At 41.6% G+C, this 21,359-nt stretch overlaps 1 protein-coding gene across 1 annotated transcript in view; it reads right to left on the reverse strand.

The window, feature by feature from the left end:
- LOC121575249 (receptor tyrosine-protein kinase erbB-3-like) overlaps positions 1 to 20,767 on the reverse strand; it is a 31,454-nt gene extending 10,687 nt beyond the window's left edge. Inside the window, exons 1-10 of the mRNA XM_045222866.1 lie at positions 20,324 to 20,767; positions 8,863 to 9,017; positions 5,182 to 5,368; positions 4,376 to 4,501; positions 4,141 to 4,203; positions 3,880 to 3,998; positions 3,610 to 3,751; positions 3,342 to 3,455; positions 2,992 to 3,109; positions 123 to 196 (exon numbers count right to left, since the gene is read on the reverse strand). Coding sequence (XP_045078801.1) covers positions 123 to 196; positions 2,992 to 3,109; positions 3,342 to 3,455; positions 3,610 to 3,751; positions 3,880 to 3,998; positions 4,141 to 4,203; positions 4,376 to 4,501; positions 5,182 to 5,368; positions 8,863 to 9,017; positions 20,324 to 20,408 — 1,183 coding nt within the window. The 5' untranslated portion in view covers positions 20,409 to 20,767. The remainder of the gene's footprint in view (positions 1 to 122; positions 197 to 2,991; positions 3,110 to 3,341; positions 3,456 to 3,609; positions 3,752 to 3,879; positions 3,999 to 4,140; positions 4,204 to 4,375; positions 4,502 to 5,181; positions 5,369 to 8,862; positions 9,018 to 20,323) is intronic.
- Positions 20,768 to 21,359: the final 592 nt, after the last annotated feature.

Raw genomic sequence — 21,359 nt, forward strand, 5'->3', positions numbered from 1 at the left:
GGCAACCGGAGAAGGTGTGTTACAAACACAGAACACCATCCAAACACAAATACATCATATCACTCACACTGCTACCACTAAACTGACACATGCACTTGAAACTTCAACACACACACACACACCTGTGATCTCTCGCACAGTTCTGAAGATCTTCAGTTTCTCTGGGTCCAAAGCTGTGATGTTGTTGTAGGGATCACTGTGTATAGAAGATCAACCAACAGAGAAGTAGTGAGGACCAATGAAAAGTGAACAAGCTGACATTACTGTGTATTTTGAATATACAGATGTACAGTGAGGGAAAAAAGTATTTGATCCCCTGCTGATTTTGTACGTTTGCCCACTGACAAAGAAATGATCAGTCTATCATTTTAATGGTAGGTTTATTTGAACAGTGAGAGACAGAATAACAACAACAAAATCCAGAAAAACTCATGTCAAAAATGTTATAAATTGATTTGCATTTTAAATGAGGGAAATAAGTATGTGGTCCTCTGTAGCTCAACTGGTAGAGCCCGGCGCTTGTAACGCCAAGGTAGTGGGTTCGATCCCCGGGACCACCCATACACAAAAATGTATGCACGCATGACTGTAAGTCGCTTTGGATAAAAGCGTCTGCTAAATGGCATATTATTATTATTATTATTATTATTATAAGTATTTGACCCCCTCTCAATCAGAAAGATTTCTGGCTCCCAGGTGTATTTTATACAGGTAACGAGCTGAGATTAGGAGCACACTCTTAAAGGGAGTGCTCCTAATCTCAGCTTGTTACCTGTATAAAAGACACCTGTCCACAGAAGCAATCAATCAATCAGATTCCAAACTCTCCACCATGGCCAAGACCAAAGAGCTCTCCAAGGGTGTCAGGGACAAGATTGTAGACCTACACAAGGCTGGAATGGGCTACAAGACCATCGCCAAGCAGCTTGTTGAAAAGGTGACAACAGTTGGTGCGATTATTCGCAAATGGAAGAAACACTAAATAACTGTCAATCTCCCTCGGCCTGGGGCTCCATGCAAGATCTCACCTCGTGGAGTTGCAATGATCATGAGAATGGTGAGGAATCAGCCCAGAACTACACGTGAGGATCTTGTCAATGATCTCAAGGCAGCTGGGACCATAGTCACCAAGAAAACAATTGGTAACACACTACGCTGTGAAGGACTGAAATCCTGCAGCGCCCGCAAGGTCCCCCTGCTCAAGAAAGCACATATACATGCCCGTCTGAAGTTTGCCAATGAACATCTGAATGATTCAGAGGAGAACTGGGTGAAAGTGTTGTGGTCAGATGAGACCAAAATCGAGCTCTTTGGCATCAACTCAACTCGCCGTGTTTGTAGGAGGAGGAATGCTGCCGAACACCATCCCCACCATCAAACATGGAGGTGGTAACATTATGCTTTGGGGGTGTTTTTCTGCTAAGTGGACAGGACAACTTCACCGCATCAAAGGGACGATGGACGGGGGCCATGTACCGTCAAATCTTGGGTGAGAACCTCCTTCCCTCAGCCAGGGCATTGAAAATGGGTTGTGGATGGGTATTCCAGCATGACAATGACCCAAAACACACGGCCAAGGCAACAAAGGAGTGGCTCAAGAAGAAGCACATTAAGTCCTGGAGTGGCCTAGCCAGTCTCCAGACCTTAATCCCATAGAAAATCTGTGGAGGGAGCTGAAGGTTCGAGTTGCCAAACGTCACGCTTGAAACATTAATGACTTGGAGAAGATCTGCAAAGAGGAGTGGGACAAAATCTCTGCTGAAATGTGTGCAAACCTGGTGGCCAACTACAAGAAACGTCTGACTTCTGTGATTGCCAACAAGGGTTTTGCCACCAAGTACTAAGTCATGTTTTGCAGAGGGGTCAAATACTTATTTCCCTCATTAAAATGCAAATCAATTTATAACATTTTTACATGCGTTTTTCTGGATTTTTTGTTGTTATTCTGTCTCTCACTGTTCAAATAAACCTACCATTAAAATTATAGACTGGTAATTTCTTTGTCAGTGGGCAAACGTACAAAATCAGCAGGGGATCAAATACTTTTTTCCCTCACTGTAGGATCTTAATTTGAGCCAGTTTGCTACAGCAGGAAAATGCCCCTGCAGCAACAGGACGTGAACTATTATGTGGATTATAATTAAAGGAATTTTTTTTGTAGGGAATGATACATTTTTCGTTTTAAAGTGGAAATTAGAAACTTTAGAAGCCTTTTTTAACCTTTAATACACTACAAGTTTGCAGCAAAATTCTCAACAGCAAATTAAGATCCTACATCTGTACATTGAGTGTATAAACATTAGGAACACCTGTTCTTTATGACATAGACTGACCAGGTGAATCCAGGTGAAAGTTATGATCCTTTATTGATGTAACTTGTTAAATCCACTTCAATCAGTGTTGATGAAGGGGAGGAGACAGGTTAAAGAAGGATTTTTAAGCCTTGAGACAATTAAGACATGGCTTGTGTGTGTGCCATTCAGAGAATGAATCGGCAAGACAAAATATTTAAGTGCCTTTGAATGGGATATGGTAGTAGGTGCCAGGCGCACCAGTTTGTGTCAAGAACTGCAACGCTGCTGGGGTTTTCACGCTCAACAGTTTCCCATGTGTATCAAGAATGGTCCACCACCCAAAGGACATCCAGCCAACTTGACACAACTGTGGGAAGCATCGGAGTCAACATGGGCCAACATCCCTGTGGAATGCTTTGGACCCCTTATAGAGTCCATGCCTCAACGAATTGAGGCTGTTCTGAGGGGAAAAGGGGGTGCAACTCAAAATTAGGAAGGTGTAGATTTCTTAAAGTATTTTTAAAAAATGTTTATTGGATAGAGAGAGATAGAGGAGAGAGTGCTGAAAGAGCATTGGACCAGATTGGAAACCATACTGGCAGCAGTACATGATACATGTTCTCCAGCTGCAGCGTCTTAGACCACTAGACCACCCCAGGCCATGCCATTTTGATAGGACATTGCAACTGTCACTCACCCTTTGATCCCGGTGACCAGAAAGTGCAGGCTGCCCTGGATCTTGGTGCAGTTGATGAAACTGTCAATGTTCTGAGAGTCCACTGTCTGTCTGGAAGCTGTGCCTGTTCCTTGACAAGCTAGAGAGGAGAGGAGAGGAGAGGAGAGGAGAGGAGAGGAGAGGAGAGGAGAGGAGAGGAGAGGAGAGGAGAGGAGAGGGAGAGGAGAGGAGAGGAGAGGAGAGGAGAGGAAATAATTGATAAATCTAAAGTTTCACTACCTGAGTGATAAGGACAGGTTGCTGGAGTATAGAACCCTCTACAGATCTATGATAGTTGAGGGGTTATGTGTGGACACTGGACAGGCATGTACCTTTGGGACAGAGGCCTCCACAGGGCTCACACCTCTTCACTCCTTTTTTCTCCCCCTCCGTCTTATAAGGGGGGCAGCTGCTCACACACGAGCTCCCGTCCACCACAAAATTAGCTGAGGAGGAATGAGAGACAGAGAAAGAGTGTGGCCCAGGGATATTGGACCATGCTAGAAATTGATAGATTGAATGTTGTCATGATGGTCATGGTTAGGGCCAGGAGTTGACCGGTGAGGTGTAGTGGATAGAGCATGCTGTGTGTGGACTTACTGGGGCACTGGGCCACGCAGATGGAGCCGTACTGGTACTTGGCGCTGGGGTTGGGCTCCAGTTTGAAGGTGTGTTTGTTGTAGATGAGGGTCTGGGGACACTGTGGCACACAGGAGCCTGAGTTGTTGAAGTTACGGCAGGCCTGGATAGAGAAAATACAGTTATGCATTGCTTAGTAGTATAGTTTTTACCCATTCATTTCTATTCAATGACTATCAGAACTACTGGTAACACTTATTTGCAGTATGCTTGTGTGTATAGAAAACTCACAAAGCAGTCTGTGTCCAGGGGTCCGGTGCAGCCTCCTGCACACTCCATATGACAGCACTCACTGGGACTCCTCCCAAAGCAGCGGCCATTACACTGAGGGGCACACACCGTCTTTGTCACTGAGGGGGAGAGAGAGAGAGAGAGAAAGAGAGAGAGAGAGAGAGAGAGAGAATACTTTGAGCAAAGCAATCTGACTGAGCTGGGTTGTATGAGACAAGGGGTTATCTAGTGTTGTAAGAAAATTACAACCAGGTGACTAACAGATCTGGCAGGTGTCATTCCTGGGCCCCCAACATGGACCTGTGCATGCCTCATCACATGGCTCTGAAAAACAACATGTCAGAAATGTTAGAAAACATAAAAGCTACATCATACAAGAACATGGATCCTAACCATTGAACATAAAAGTTATCTGTACTGTAGCAGTCCTACCACTAATCTGAATACATAACATTGACTTCTGTGAATCCTACCATGTACCTCCCACTGTACTCACGTTCAGGCCCGTTCTCGTTGATGATGACCTCAGAGTCTCCATCCTTCACTATGTCCAGCCAGTTCACCTGAGGGGTGTAGCTCAGGAACTTATTCTGAATGATCTGCACCCCTCCCTCCAGTATCTCTGTGGAACACACACACACAATTAGTTTACTGTTTCTAGTCAAGGTAATTGCCATAACAGGCCAGAACCCATTGGTGAGTAACCAAATCAAATCTGACACAAATCTGTATTTCTCTCTCACCCTATAGTGCCTCCACTCATCTCTCATGTTACACTGACAGTTAGTACATAGTAAAGAGCATTCCAGCAGGAACTTACCATAAAGACATCTACTCATATTGTACCTGACACACAGACAGGCAAACACACACACACACACACACACACACACACACACACACAGACCCTCCTTGAACCCATGTCAACAAGAGGTGTGGTTGTACTATGTGGGTGTGGGAGTGCCAACAGTAACATCCAACCTGCCTAGCAGGCTCTCCTTTCTTTATGTCTAGCCTCCCACGCGCAGTCATACTACAACTCTAGAGAGGGAAGTTTGTAGTAACATGCCTGCCATTTGTCACTGACACTTTGATGGGACGGGAACATAAAAGTTAACTACTGAAGTTGGCATGGTAGCGCATGTGGACCAAGATAATCATGTTGTTGTTCATGATGATGATGTGTATCACTTAAAGACTTATCTTCATCTCCATTAACATGTTTTTGTAACATGAATGTGTGTTTGTGTGTGTGTGTGTGTGTGTGTGTGTGTGTGTGTGTGTGTGTGTGTGTGCGCGTACCTGTGAGGTGTGTGAGGCCCAGCTCCTCCAGTCCGTGCTGGCCGTCCTTCTGGTAGTTGACGAGGACAGCCAGAGCAAAGCGCTCCTCGTACAGAGTGGTGCCTCTGATGATACGGAGCTGGTCCAGTGGCAGCCGGCTGAACTGATTAATGGCTATGAGGATGTAGCCTGTCACTTCTCTGATAGACTACAGGGGAGGAGAAAGGTCAGGGAAGAGGGAAAGAGTAAACAAAAAGGTTTTACTCTAAAGAGCAGATGGAATGAGGATACAGTTATGTTCCTCCTTGTCGATCTTGGAGGGCTGCACAAAGCAAATTAGCCAGTGATGATTTTTCAGTTTAACATTTCTAGTGTTGATTCAGGAGTTAAATTCACTCTGTAAGAGTGAAATTAACACTCAGGGGTGTAAAAGAACCGCCAGTGTTGGTGTTAATAACCAGAGTTATTGTTTTACACTTTGGGGAGTAAAACAATTCCACCAAGACAACGCTCATCATTATAATATTTTCCAGCATGCTGTAGGTAGATTTTTTAGGATTGTTTTCAATCTGTAGTTTTGCATGTACATTGATTGATTGATTAATCTTATGCTACACAAAGATAAATAACATACACTACAATGTAGAAAATAATAAAAATAAAGAAAAACCCTTGAATGAGTAGGTGTTCTAAAAAAAATTGACCGGTAGTGTAAATGTTTCTAAACTAATCCGATTTATTGCACCCGTTACTGAAATGGTTGTTCCAGTTGAAATGGTTTAGGTAGTCTTCTTATCAACTTTCCTAACCCTGACAGTCATTCTGAATGTATGTTGTGGGTGAATAAACATTCCAACTGTTGGATATCCTAACTCTAGCTGGATTCCAGTAGGAATAACACATTACTTTGCAAGCCAGCATAATGTGACTTGCAGGCCTGATGTGGCCTGTAAACCAGGACCGACTGTGTTAGGGTAAAACTAGGCCATCAGAGTAAGGCCTTATGATATATGTATGATATATGTATTGTATTGTCATAGAGTTTAATTTTAATGATAGCATTTGCCTAGGTACTCACTTGGTGAAAGCCAAAGGCCTATAAAAGGAAATAATTAAATAACCATGTCTCTGTTACTAACAAATACAGTCATGGGTGGTAACTCTACAATTCACTCAAAAAGAAACGGCACCCTGGGAAATATGTAAATTAGACTTTACACCATCCAGTGTTAAAACAGTATCCACAAATGATTTACTGTAACACTGCAGGTGTTCATTTCTTACACTGAGAAAGTGTAACAGAGTCAGCACTAAGCAAAGTGAGTCCAGTTTACACATAATCAAGTGTATGTTCATATGACTCATATGTTCACTGAAAATAGTGTACATTTAACACTTTTAGAGTTAAATGTACACCATTGATTTTGATGTGCAGTGTGAGCAGGCATTTGTCACCTGATTCAATTGAATCAACTATTCATCAAGACCTTGATTTTCTGAATCAGGTGTGTTAGAACTGGGCTGGGACATAAACCTGCACACAAGTAGCCCTCCAGTACGAGGAGCGAAGGACATAGATGTAGTGGTTAATGTACCTTAATTCAAGACTATTTACTGTAAATACTAAGATGCTACATTGACTTTGACTATAACATCACAACACAACAGCCCTCTTCTTCTCTCACTCATCAATAGTTACCATGAGAGCATAACATTAGCTAACTACAGTACCATGCCAGTTAAACTAGTTACGGGTAACTAACTGGTTTCCATGGCTATATGATAAGTTACCATGGCTGTGTGATCAGTTACCATGGCAGTGCCACAGTGCGGAGGTGACTAAGGTTTTGGAGGGGAATGATCATCCACAGGAGACGCACACTGATAAGAGCTCTGAGTAGTACTCTGTGCAGCAAAGGGAAGTCTGTGGCCTGACATGTCTGATTGTGTGTTTAGTGTTGTCAGGGAAATAGGTTGGCACTATACAGTGGGGAGAACAAGTATTTGATACACTGCCGATTTTGCAGGTTTTCCTACTTACAAAGCATGTAGATGTCTGTCATTTTTATCATAGGTACACTTCAACTGTGAGAGACGGAATCTAAAACAAAAATCCAGAAAATCACATTGTATGATTTTTAAGTAATTAATTTGCATTTTATTGCATGACATAAGTATTTGATACATCAGAAAAGCAGAACTTAATATTTGGTACAGAAACCTGTTTGCAATTACAGAGATCATACGTTTCCTGTAGGTCTTGACCAGGTTTGCACACACTGCAGCAGGGATTTTGGCACACTCCTCCATACAGACCTTCTCCAGATCCTTCAGGTTTCGTGGCTGTCGCTGGGCAATACGGACTTTCAGCTCCCTCCAAAGATTTTCTATTGGGTTCAGGTCTGGAGACTGGCTAGGCCACTCCAGGACTTTGAGATGCTTCTTACGGAGCCACTCCTTAGTTGCTCTGGCTGTGTGTTTCGGGTCGTTGTCATGCTGGAAGACCCAGCCACGACCCATCTTCAATGCTCTTACTGAGGGAAGGAGGTTGTTGGCCAAGATCTCACGATACATGGCCCCATCCATCCTCCCCTCAATACGGTGCAGTCGTCCTGTCCCCTTTGCAGAAAAGTATCCCCAAAGAATGATGTTTCCACCTCCATGCTTCACGGTTGGGATGGTGTTCTTGGGGTTGTACTCATCCTTCTTCTTCAAACAAACATGGCGAGTGGAGTTTAGACCAAAAACCTATATTTTTGTCTCATCAGACCACATGACCTTCTCCCATTCCTCCTCTGGATCATCCAGATGGTCATTGGCAAACTTCAGACGGGCCTGGACATGCGCTGGCTTGAGCAGGGGGACATTGCGTGCGCTGCAGGATTTTAATCCATGATGGCTTAGTGTGTTACTAATGGTTTTCTTTGAGACTGTGGTCCCAGCTCTCTTCAGGTCATTGACCAGGTCCTGCTGTGTAGTTCTGGGCTGATCCCTCACCTTCCTCATGATCATTGATGCCCCACGAGGTGAGATCTTGCATGGAGCTCCAGACCGAGGGTGATTGACCGTCATCTTGAACTTCTTCCATTTTCTAATAATTGCGCCAACAGTTGTTGCCTTCTCACCAAGCTGCTTGCCTATTGTCCTGTAGCCCATCCCAGCCTTGAGCAGGTCTACAATTGTATCCCTGATGTCCTTACACAGCTCTTGGCCATTGTGGAGAGGTTGGAGTCTGTTTGATTGAGTGTGTGGACAGGTGTCTTTTATACTGGTAATGAGTTCAAACAGGTGCAGTTAATACAGGTAATGAGTGGAGAACAGGAGGGCTTCTTAAAGAAAAACTAACAGGTCTGTGAGAGCCGGAATTCTTACTGGTTGGTAGGTGATCAAATACTTATGTCATGCAATAAAATGCAAATTAATTACTTAAAAATCATACAATGTGATTTTCTGGATTTTTGTTTTAGAGTCTCTCACAGTTGAAGTGTACCTATGATAAAAAGTACAGACCTCTTCATGCTTTGTAAGTAGGAAAACCTGCAAAATCGGCAGTGTATCAAATACTTGTTCTCCCCACTGTATATAGACTTCTATTGAACTGGAGTAGATTATACATACACTCCTGATGCAAGAAACACACACACACACATGCATGGACACACACACACCTGTTGCCATTCATCCACCTGTTCATCCCCTCACCTGTAGAAAGGTGAAGTCCCTCCAATGTTCCATCATGGTGATCTCTAGGTTGCCCATGACGATCTCACAGCCGCTGTACATCTCCTTCATCAGTGTGTACTGCGTCTGTGAACTTCCTGTCACGCTCAGTGCATTCTGGGTGCCGGAGCATATCACTAGAGGGAAAGAAAGGCAAAAGATAGTTCTTTAGTTTTAAGGATTTCACTTCAAAACACTAGCCTATGTTGTTGTTGTCAGTACTGATGCATTTTGTGTAGTTTTGATGTAACACATCAGCTCACAACATACATTAAAACTATGACTAATACATACTGTAATAATAACTGTTAGTCCTAGGAATAATAATGAATGTGTTTATGCTCATTTCTCATGCCCTTTAGCTTTGCATGCTAACGGCCAGAATGGATATATGTGATGATGTGAAATAGGCTGAGGCCAGTGCTACATTCAATACACTGACTGACTGTCTCTGGGGCAGACATACTGGGTCTTGTTTATTGTGGAATGTAGGAGTCCAGTCCTTTTCCCTTTTCAATGTCATTGGGACAGAAAGACTGTTTTGCTATTCAAATCTCAGCCAGATGTCCAAAGAGAGAGAGAGAGAAAGTGAAAGAGGGAAAGAGGAAGGAAGAGAGGCTAACTCTGGATAATAACATGTTTGTTTCTTTATTTCCAGTTGCTGTTCAATGAATATGTTTCCCTATATATCAATAGGTTATTTATTCACAGATAGATAGGTAGCTAAGAACAAGCTATACAGTGTTGGATTTGATGGAACGTTGAACTGCACACAGGCCTGCTTGTGACTACCCTAAAGAGATAGATATACCATGTTGTCTATCTGCTGTGTTCTTGTGCTCTCACAATGATCTGAAATACATGTTCAGCACTAAATCTGGAGACTCTGATGAGTCACACAGACATGAGCACCGAGCGTGTTAACATGTACTAGTTCATAAGATTCACACAGGGAATAACAAGCAGTAAAAGCTAGAAGGTGATTCTGGAGAGAGTAGCATATAGCGTGTGATAACAGTCCAATGAGCAGGCCCAGCCATCATTAAGCAGAGATAGCAGCTACTTTATTGTGTTTGTGAAGGAGAGAGAGAGGGAGAGAGAGGGTCACAGGTGCTAGTCTAGAGGAATTTGAACACACACACTTGGACATCAATCCCAGAGCACACTGACTCTCCCTGGGTAGAGGGTATACGGACATTCCTGAACACTGCACTCTTAGAAAAAATGGTTATTTGGTTGTCCCCATAGGAGAACCCTTTTTGGTTCCAGGTAGAACTCTTTTGGGTTCCATGTAGAACCCTCTGTGGAAAGGGTTTTACATGGAACCAAAAATGGTTATTCAAAGGGTTCTCCTATTGGGACAACTAAAGAACCGTTTTAGGTTCAAGATAGCACCTTTCTTTCTAAGAGTGTACCTAGCAGCATGCTACATTAGACCAGTGCTCTTCTATCCTGGTCTTTGACACCCACAAGGTTGCACATTTTGCTCTAGCCCAGCACTTGCATATGTGCAACCTGCCATTGTGAGGTTGTGTGAGTGTAATAAATGTGTAATAAACAAGGATCAGAAATTCTTATACAGCGAATCACCAGCTAGATTCAAGGTGTACAAGTTACAACACAAGAGTGTCAGTCAAGCAGGTGTACTGTAGGAATACTGTTCAGCTCAAATTGGCCATGGACTTTGTGCAGTGTAGACACATTTGGTCATTGGAATTGTAATTATCATTAGATTGTAATTATGTTCTTATGTGTACATTGCCCAATGTGAACCATCTTATCAAAACCCCACCTAGGTTAAGCACTGGGAGCAGCCTGAGCTGGGTCACTGCTATCAGTGGATGGCTTAAAGCTGTTGACACTCAACCAGTTCAATTGCCTGTTGACAAATAGTCCTGTGCACATGCACATGTACACCCAGGCAAACACAATCACGAAAGTGTACAATCATTACACAAACACTAATGTGTATGCAAGCACAATAATTGTACACAAAGAAATTAAGAATCCATGAATGCCAGGTCATCAGATGCTGCTCAGCCACGTTATCTACCTCCACAGTGTTCCTGCACACTGTTTCACATTGTTTGTATAGAATGGTACATTTTTATGTTCTATATTATATATTGTATTACCATGTCTTTTTTTTATCGACTATTGTGCTCTTGTTATTTTCTTACTGTTTGTATTACTTTTATTCATCTACTTTGTATATTGATAGTTTTGCTACTGTATATTGTATATTTAAGCAATAAGGCCCGAGGGGGTGTGGTATATGGCCAATATACCATGGCTAAGGGCTGTTCTTAGGAACGACGCTACGCAGAGTGCCTGGATACAGCCCTAAGCAGTGGTATATTGGCCATATATCACAAACCCCCGAGGTGCTATTATAAACTGGTTACCAATGTAATTAGAGCAGTAAAAATACATGTTTTGTCATACCCGTGGTATTCCACGGCTGTCAGCCAATCATATTCAGGGCTCAAACCACTCAGTTTATAATGATAGTTTTGCTACTTTACATTTATTCTGCACTGTTGAGAAAGAGCTGCAAGTAAGCATTTCACTGTACCGTTACACCCGCTGTATTCTGTGCATGCGACAAATAAACTTTGATTTGATTTGAAAAAGAACACACATACTTACACAAAATGTTCCATCACAGAAATTAACATTAACACACACACACGCACACGCACACAGACAGACAGGCAGAGCAACATGCATGTACAAATATTGTTGCTGGAGAAGTGAATCTGAATGGGCTGAGTAGGTGGGTTTACCCAGTCAAAGAGGTACTTTCAGTATTTGCATAGAGAGAGGTCGGGGTAGAGGGATGGAAGAGTTCACAGAAAACTCTCTCTCTCTCTCTCACACACACACCCATATACACACACACACACACACACAAGGTTCTTATAGTAAACGAAAACTGAAACGAAAACGAGAACTAATCATGAAAAAACTGAAATATAATAATTAACCTGTTTCAAAAACTAAAACTGTACTGAAACTATTATCTTTAACTCCCCCCCAAAATAAAAAAATAAATAATAATAACATCGTTAATTATGTTTCCGTTTGGGGGGGGGGGGCAAAAATCAAATGGGGTTATCAAGCTTTTCTAATAGGGTTTTCAAGCTTCTGAATCTGGCCGTTAAAATTGAGATCGACTTTCTAATTTAAAGGTAGACTCAGCGAGATGACATTGCCATGAGCAGCACCTCAGATATTGGGCATGTTTGAGTGGTAAGGCTAAAGCAACCGACTGTAGACGAAAGTCGAGGAGGAAAGTCGGGGGAGGTGCATCTGTGACAGCCGAAAGTCGGACACTAATGTGGTTTTCCAACAGCAAAGCTCAGATAGCATGGCAGTGTTGCCATTGTTTATAAAAGGCTCTCATTATAATGCTGAAATAAACACGTATAAGACACATATCACACACTCACAATCTAAAATCATAAAAAATATTGTGTGTACTCTGTAGAATCAATTACTGATATCAAATGTATTTGTATACTGTGCATTCGGAAAGTATTCAGACCCCTTTACTTTTTCCACATTTTGTTACGTTACAGCCTTATTCTAAAATTGATTAAGTTGTTTTTTCCCCCCTCATCAATCTACAAACAATACCCCATAATGACAAAGCAAAAACATTTTTTTAGAAATTCTTGCAAATTTATTAAAACTAAAAAACGGATTACATTTCCATAAGTATTCAGACCCTTTACTCAGTACTTTGTTGAAGCACATTTGGCAGTGATTACAGCATTGAGTCTTCTTGGGTATGATGCTACAAGCTTGGCACACCTGTATTTGGAGAGTTTCTCCCATTCTTTGCTGCATATCCTCTCAACCTCTGTCAGGTTGGAAGGGTAGCGTTGCTGCACATCTATTTTCAGGTCTCTCCAGAGATGTTCGATCGGGGTCAAGTCCGGGCTCTGGCTGGGCCACTCAAGGACATTCAGAGACTTGTCCCGAAACCACTCCTGCATTGTCTTGGCTGTGGGCTTAGGGTCGTTGTCCTGTTAGAAGATGAACCTTCACCCCAGTCTGAGGTCCTGAGCGCTCTGGAGCAGGTTTTCATCAAGGATCTCGCTGTACTTTGTTATGTTCATCTTTCCCTCAATCCTGACTAGTCTCCCAGTCCTGCTGCTGAAAAACATCCCCACAGCATGATGCTGCAACCACCATGCTTCACCATAGGGATGGTGCCAGGTTTCCTCCAGACGTGACGCTTGGCATTCAGCACAAAGAGTTCAATCTTGGTTTCATCAGACCAGAGAATCTTGTTTCTCATAGTCTGAGAATCTTTAGTTGCCTTTTGGCAAAACTCCAAGCCGGCTGTCATGTGCCTTTTACTGAGGCTTCCGTCTGGCCACTCTACCATAAAGGCCTGATTGGTGTAGTGCTGCAGAGATGGTTGTCCTTCTGGAAAGTTCTCACATCTCCACAGAGGAACTCTGGAGCTCTGTCAGAGTGACCATCGGGTTCTTGGTCACCTCCCTGACAAAGGCCCTTCTCCCCCGATTGCTCAGTTTGGCCGGGTGACCAGCTCTAGGAAGAGTCTTGGTGGTTCCAAACTTTTTCCATTTAAGAATGATGGAGGCCTCTGTGTTCTTGGGGACCTTCAATGCTGCAGAAATGTTTTGGTACCCTTCCCCAGATCTGTGCCTCGACACAATCCTGTCTCGGAGCTCTACGGACAATTCCTTCGACCTCATGGCTTGGTTTTTGCTCTGACATGCACTGTCAACTGTGGGACCTTATATAGACAGGTGTGTGCCTTTCCAAATAATGTCCAATCAATTGAATTTACCACAGGTGGACTCCAATCAAGTTGTAGAAACATCTCAAGGATGATCAATGGAAACAGGAAGCACCTGAGCTCAATTTCGTGTCTCATAGCAAAGGGTCTGAATACTTATAGGTATTTCTGTTTAAACATTTTAATACGTTTGCAAAAATGTTTAAAAAGCAGTTTTCGCTTTTGTCATTATGGTGTATTGTGTATTGACACTTTTGGTAATGCAGTTTAACAGAAGTCTGGCTCAGAAAGATAATTCCCATAGATGGCCCCATGGAGAAGTACAATAAAAAAAATCAAAATAAGACACTTTAGCCATCACTTTTGTACACAAAACATCCATTGAATTATTCAAGTAATTGTCTTATTTTTGTTCATCACTCACAGCCGAAGATAATAACATTTTATATTCATCCACTGTCTGTCATGTTTCTGGATGACATAATGATGTCATACTGAGTGCTAGTACGCAGGCATTATGAGCTCTGTAAAACCGGATCTAGAAAGATGACAACCCCCACAAAACAGCGTAGATTACGTTGAAAACAACGGTCGTCCATCTTGGACGCTGTCTCAAGTTAATTTATAAACTGTGCAACACACATTGAAAGGCGGTGACCAACAATGTATGGTCACTGACTTGACAAAAGTTATCCACTAGAACGCACCCATTGAGATGTGCACGATGAAAGACTACAGTCACACAGTGTCTGCACATGTGCACTGTGCACGGATGCGCTCCACCCTGCTACAATGTGGTAGCTACGGGACCAAAACAGCAGAGAAGTTTAGCGGAAATGACCCACTACTCCTGAGAACTTCATCCATCTACGTCATCTCGCTGAGTCTACCTTTAAACTTAACCTAAACTGTGACTTGACCCATCACCTTATGAATTTATTTATCTCTCTCTCTGTCTCTCTCTCTCTCTCTCGATATTATCCTAGACTCTATACCTCTTTTCCGTTTTCTCCTGACTATTTTCTTCTGTTGAATATGCAGTCAAGGCTAGATAGTGGTGTCATTGTCCATTTCCATAGACAGTAACCTAACACACTAGAAAACATTACTGCCATAGACAGTAACCTAACACACTAGAAAACATAGCTCAGTCCTGGATCAGGTTTAGTTGTCATTTTCATTCAGCTGTTTCCAAGGTTTCCACACTCAAAAAGTGGAGAGGAAAGAAAAGGGAAGGGAAGAAAAGAAAGGAGGTAGGAGGAGATCAACTATTTCTATAAAGCGATAGAAACGGTAGATGAGGTAAACAGAAACTTGGCACAGGATGCCAACAGATTACCGCATACCTTAGAGGTCTATTCTCACACACACACACGCCTCACTGAGATGTACACTACCAGTCAAAAGTTTGGACACACCTACTCATTCAAGGGTGTTTCTTTATTTTTACTATTTTCTACATTGTAGAATAATAGTGAAGACATCAAAACAATGAAATAACACATACGGAATCATGTAGTAACCAAAAAAGTGTTAAACAAATCTAAATATACTTTATATTTGAGATTCTTCGAAGTAGCCACCCTTTTCCTTGATGACAGCTTTGCACACTCTTGGCATTCTCTCAACCAGATTCATGAGGTAGTCATCTGGAATGCATTTCAATTAACAGGTGTGCCTTGTTAAAAGTTCGTGGAATTATTTTCCTTCTTAATGCATTTGAGCCAATCAGTTGTGTTGTGACAAGGTAGGGGTGGTATACAGAAGATAGCCCTATTTGGTAAAAGATCTAGTCCATATTATGGCAAGAACAGCTCAAATAAGCAAAGAGAAACGACAGTCCATCATTACTTTAAGACATGAAGGTCAGTCAATACGGAAGATTTCAAGTGCAGTCACAAAAACCATCAAGTGCTATGATGAAACTGGCTCTCATGAGGACCACCACAGGAAAGCAAGACCCAGAGTTACCTCTGCTGCAGAGGATAAGTTCATTAGAGTTAACTGCACCTCAGATTGCAGCCCAAATAAATGCTTCACAGAGTTCAAGTAACAGACACATCTCAACATCAACTGTTCAGAGGAGACTGCGTGAATCAGGCCTTCACGGTCGAATTGCTGCAAAGAAACCACTACTAAAGGACACCAATAAGAAGAAGAGACTTGCTTGGGCCAAGAAATGAGCAATGGACATTAGACCGATGGAAATCTGTCCTTTGGTCTGATGAGTCCAAATTTGAGATTTTTGGTTCCAACTGCCATGTCTTTGTGAGACGCCGAGTTGGTGAACGGATGATCTCCGCATGTGTGGTTCCCACAATGAAGCATGGAGGAGGAGTGATGATGTGGGGGTGCTTTGCTGGTGACACTGTCTGTGATTTATTTAGAATTCAAGGCACACTTAACCAGTATGGTTACCACAGCATTCTGCAGCGATTTGTCATCCCATCTGGTTTGTGCTTAGTGGGACTATCATTTGTTTTTCAACAGGACAATGACCTAAAACCCAATTGAGTTGGTTTGGGATGAGTTGGACCGTAGAGTGAAGGAAAAGCAGCCAACAAGTGCTCCGCATATGTGGGAACTCCTTCAATACTGTTGGAAAAACATTCCTCATGGAGCTGGTTGAGAGAATGCCAATAGTGTGCAAAGATGTAATCAAGGCAAAGTGGCTACTTTAAAGAATCTCAAATATATTTTGATTTGTTTAACTCTTTTTGGGTTACTACATGATTCCATATGTGTTATTTCATAGTGTTGATGTCTTCACTATTATTCTACAATGTAGAAAATAGTAAAAATAAAGAAAAACCCTTGAATTAGCAGGTGTGTCCAAACTTTTGACTGGTACTGTATGTTCAGCACACACACACACTGACACACACAGAGCAGAAGGATCAACACACACAACAAAGCACATGCTATGTCACATTTATTTTATAAGGCACATCTTATATTGCTATTGTTCACTTCCCACAGGGTATAATCCTTAAGGTCCATTTATATTGTAATAATGCTTAGCTTAGGCATACTTTTTCTGTGATAAATGAAAAGAGTAAATGAAGAGTTTCATTCCAAAGCGCTATATATCCATTTTCAGAAATGTTGGTAAATTTGCTTTTTTGGTTTAATGAACTTACCAAAGAGAATGGTGTGTTTTTTCCACATCTAATCATGGCATGGGGTTGTTCACTAGATTGTTTCATTTCAGAGAGAAACAATCACATTTTGTTGCAAAACAAGATACATCCGCCTCACTCTCAGAGAAAAAAGTAGCACTGCAAGGATTTACACAGTCAAATGTGACAAATAATTACATTTTTAATAAAGAACTGTACAAATGATACGTTTTACATTAATATTTAAATATATATATATAAAATGTATCAATACAGTAATATGCGATCTGGGCTCTGGAAAGAAAGTAGTGCACTATATAGGGAATAGGGTGCCATAGGGACGAGATCTAACTAACCAAACACTATAGCATGAGGCTAGATTTATGTGGGTTGAATTTCTATGTTAAATATACAGGATACGAACATTCCATTCCAGCTAAACAATGGATATACACTGAGTATTCCAAACATTAGGAACACCTTCCTAATATTGAGTTGCACACCCCCCCTTTTGCCCTCAGAACAACCTCAATTCGTTGGGGCATGGACTCTACAAGGTGTCAAAAGCATTCCACAGGGTTGCTGGCCCATGTTGACTCCAATGGTTCCCACAGTTGTGTCAAGTTGGCTGGATGTCCTTTGAGTGGTGGACCATTCTTGATACACATGGGAAACCTTTGAGTGTGAAAAACCCAGCAGCGTTGCAGTTCTTGACACAAACTGGTGCACCTGGCACCTACTACCATAACCCGTTTAAAGGCACTTAAATCACCCTCTGAATAGCATACATACACAATCCATGTCTCAATTGTCTCAAGGCTTAAAAATCCTTCTTTAACCTGTCTCCTCCCCTTCATCTACACTGATTGAAGTTTATTTAAAAAGTGATATCAATAAAGGATCATAGCTTTCACCTGGATTCCCCTCGTCTATGCCATGGAAAGAGCAGGTGTTCTTAATATTTTGTATACTCAGTGTATAGCATTTTGCAACAAAACCCTAATCTAAAATCTATTAATAAAAAATCTGAGAACAGTAATATTTTACACACATATAAAGGTACCCATAAGAATTCATTTCTGAAATTCACTGTAAGGGGTACAACTTCCTCATGTGTCATCAACAGGTGCGACTACATTTGTGACGCATCAGTAAATTGGAACAGGTGTCACTCTAGTGAAGCAGTAAACACCGAGACGATTACCTGGGAGGCACAAACTGTTTCGTGTGGGTAGGTATTGTGGAATTACAAAGAAAGAAATCAAATCAAAGCTATTAATACATACTGAAAACAATGAAATCAGAAAAAGTGATCGAGTGGAATTAACTTTGTTCAGTAAACATTCACTGGTTTATGATGTTCCTCTAGTGACCATGCACTGCACCAGTCTGGGAGACCAATATATGAAAAGAACCCAGCTTTCCTACCTCTCTATTTCACAGACCTGACTCCAACATCTGTAGTATTAATCCTGATGATCTGGTAAATGGGTTGTTTTTATTAACCAAAAAACAACGCACATCTTACAAAGGTGTGCATGCATCATCATTTCATTAAGGTATGCCATAATTAATCTTTATCAGAAATCACTCAATCATCAATAATTTAAAACAACATGTGTCACATAACAAGAATGATTTGATCCGGATAAATATGCTCCAGTGTTGAACCTTAACACACACACACACACACACCACACACGCACTGTACGCATACACACACAGTTCCAGGTGATAGAAAAACAAGCTTGAAGAGATTGAGGAAAATCCTAGCTTCAGAGATGCCTGAGAAAGTGCTGTGATTGGTAAATGTTTATGGCATGGCTGTTATCGTTATCTCTGACCCCTGATATGAGTTCACACAGTGCTTTATAGGGCCTTGTAATCTAGAGGTCTGTGCCACATCTTCAACGGCTAAGAAAACAAACCACTGCCTGACCAGTGCCCATGGTCACATATAGGACAAATAATCAACCAATCAATCAATCAAATAGAAATTATATTTCATTAAAATTATATTTGGATCAATTTTAGGATAGGAGCCAAACTGTCTTCACACCATAGCTGCAATGTAGGACCAACTGTCCCTCAATAAATAAAGTGTTAGTCATTTAACTGTTTATAATAATTGGGGCACATACAGACACAACTCTGGTCCATTATGTAATAAACAATTTATGAACTTGTAATAAATATGGATCCATGCATCATTTACCACATTGTTTACCACGTATTGATGAGGGGTTATAGATCTCTAGAGCAGGGTTCTTCAATTCCGGTCCTGGAGGGCCGAGACACCTCTGTTTTTCATCCTCTCCTTCTAATCAGGGGCTAATTCAGACCTGGGACACCAGGTGAGTGCAATTAACTACCAGGTAGAAATAAAAAACAGAAGTGTTTCGGCCCTCCAGGACCGGAATTGAAGAACCCTGCTCTAGAGAATACATTGAAATAGGTATAGGCCTAGTGTGCTAGCAGAGGAAATAAAGTACTGATTTGATGCAGATCAAAATCGACATTAATTATATTTCCTCAGTTGCGTGACTTGTAGGAGTCTATTTACTTCAGCCTATTATCCTTCACTGATGCCAGAGGCTCAGTCTGACTATCAACTGCCTCCCGACCTGTTGTTGACTTTGTTTTCCTCCTGCACTGCACCACCTTATTTACCTAAGGCCAGATGACATCAGTACAGAGCCAAAGTTCAGCCAGTGTTCACGGTTGTTTGTGATTCAAATCACAACACCTCACTCTAACATGGAGGCTATACAATCATACCTGACTCAGTGTGAATACACCGCACAGATTTGACAAGTTTCCAGGAACGCTTGTTAATGAGTAGCTATACATTTTCTAACTCCTGACCGTATGATATGGACACTGGGGTTAAAAAATTTAAAGAGGTGCTAAGTGAGAAAGACAGAAAGACAAAATAGCCATAGTTTTCTTAGACATTTCTAGGGAGGAGCTGCTTTTGGTTAGCAGCTTGCATGGAGAGCGATAACATACAAAAGAAACAGAGACAATTGACACAACCACATAAGTACACTCTGTTCTGAAAGTCGTCTGACACACAGCAAACAGGTTCTGCACATATGAAACTGGTTTTGTCCCTATGGTCAGATTGACAGCACTGATTTAGGTGAGGACAAGATATGTACCATTGACTCATTTATGTACACAACACTGTGGGATTGGTCGCTGCCAAAATAAAATAAAAACACTACAGCATGTAAGCTTGATTGTGAATTAACACAGTGAGAAAAACATATAGGACATATGGGCACCAGTGCCACGAAATACTGTTGGCTCTTTTATTGCCTTTTGCCCTCAAAATGTAAATGGCTGTAACAACATTTCATAAGCAGTGTAAGTTTTTAGGCAACTTTCATTGGGCATAAATTAAACTATTGCCCAAGTACAATTGTTTTGGTTAAAGTCTAATAAAAAAAACATAATGGCTAATAAAGTCGGGGGATTAGGAAAACATTTGAAAGACAGTGTAGCCTACTCACTTTGATGGCGAGCGCAATACAGACACGGAACCTACCTTCTTGGGTTTGAGCGCAGGTAAACTGGAGCCATGGTAGCGCGACGCACAGCGCGAGCACCTGCCGGAGACCTGTCATCCTCATTCGAACAGTAGACACAATTTATCAAACATTACGAGCTCGGAGAGATGTACAATATCGACTAAACTCGACTATTTCCGACTGCTCAGGAATTGTTAGGCTAAGAAATCCTTTGAAGAAAAGTCAAAATGTTAAAACGACCTCTCCAGGTGAAGTCTTCGAATGTATCCCCTCCAATGTACAGTATCTCAAAGAGAAGAACAGGTAAAGTAAGTCAATTTAAAGTCGACTGAAGAGTCCTCTTGAACTTTTTCTTTGAAGCAGAAGGCTACTCAGCAGAGTTCAATTGGTTCATACATTTCTTTAATTTACAGAAAAACGATAAGATTATTGACAAAAGTATAAGCTATGAATAGGTTAAAGGCGAGTGTACATCGGTTTGGCACAGAGTTTACAATCGTTCAACCTCTGATGTGTAAAATCATCACTAGTCACTGATTGGACCACAGACTGGTCGTTGAACCAATCAGAGGCAGATGCGCCTTCTGTAGACTACAACTGTCTGAATAAATCAAATCTACAAAGTAGCACTTGCCACAAATTGATTATTATTTAACCATCTTTCGGAGTAAATAAAGCTCCTTTTTCATCATGCCTTTTTTTCATCCGCCTATATTAGGCCTATTGGTTATGCTAGTACTGTATGATAAATCAAGATCATTTTTTGACTAATATTTCTGAGATATATTTTGATATCCCTCCATAATTCTATATCTAAGTGATTTGAAGAAATAACTTGTAGACAATCTTGTAGCCCTACCAGTTAAATATGATGAACCACACACAATAGACTCAACATCATTTGGGCTTCCTGGCTTCTCGCAGGGAGTCCTTATCTGGGCTAATGTAAGCCCACCATTGATAAATGGCTGCTTGTTGAGAGTTACATTGCGCCGCTGTTCCCCATGAAGGGCTGTATTGTACCTCGGTATCGTGGACTGGTTAATCAGTCTT

The sequence above is a fragment of the Coregonus clupeaformis genome, chromosome 10 (genome assembly GCF_020615455.1).
Source record: "Coregonus clupeaformis isolate EN_2021a chromosome 10, ASM2061545v1, whole genome shotgun sequence".
Classification (NCBI taxonomy): domain Eukaryota; kingdom Metazoa; phylum Chordata; class Actinopteri; order Salmoniformes; family Salmonidae; genus Coregonus; species Coregonus clupeaformis.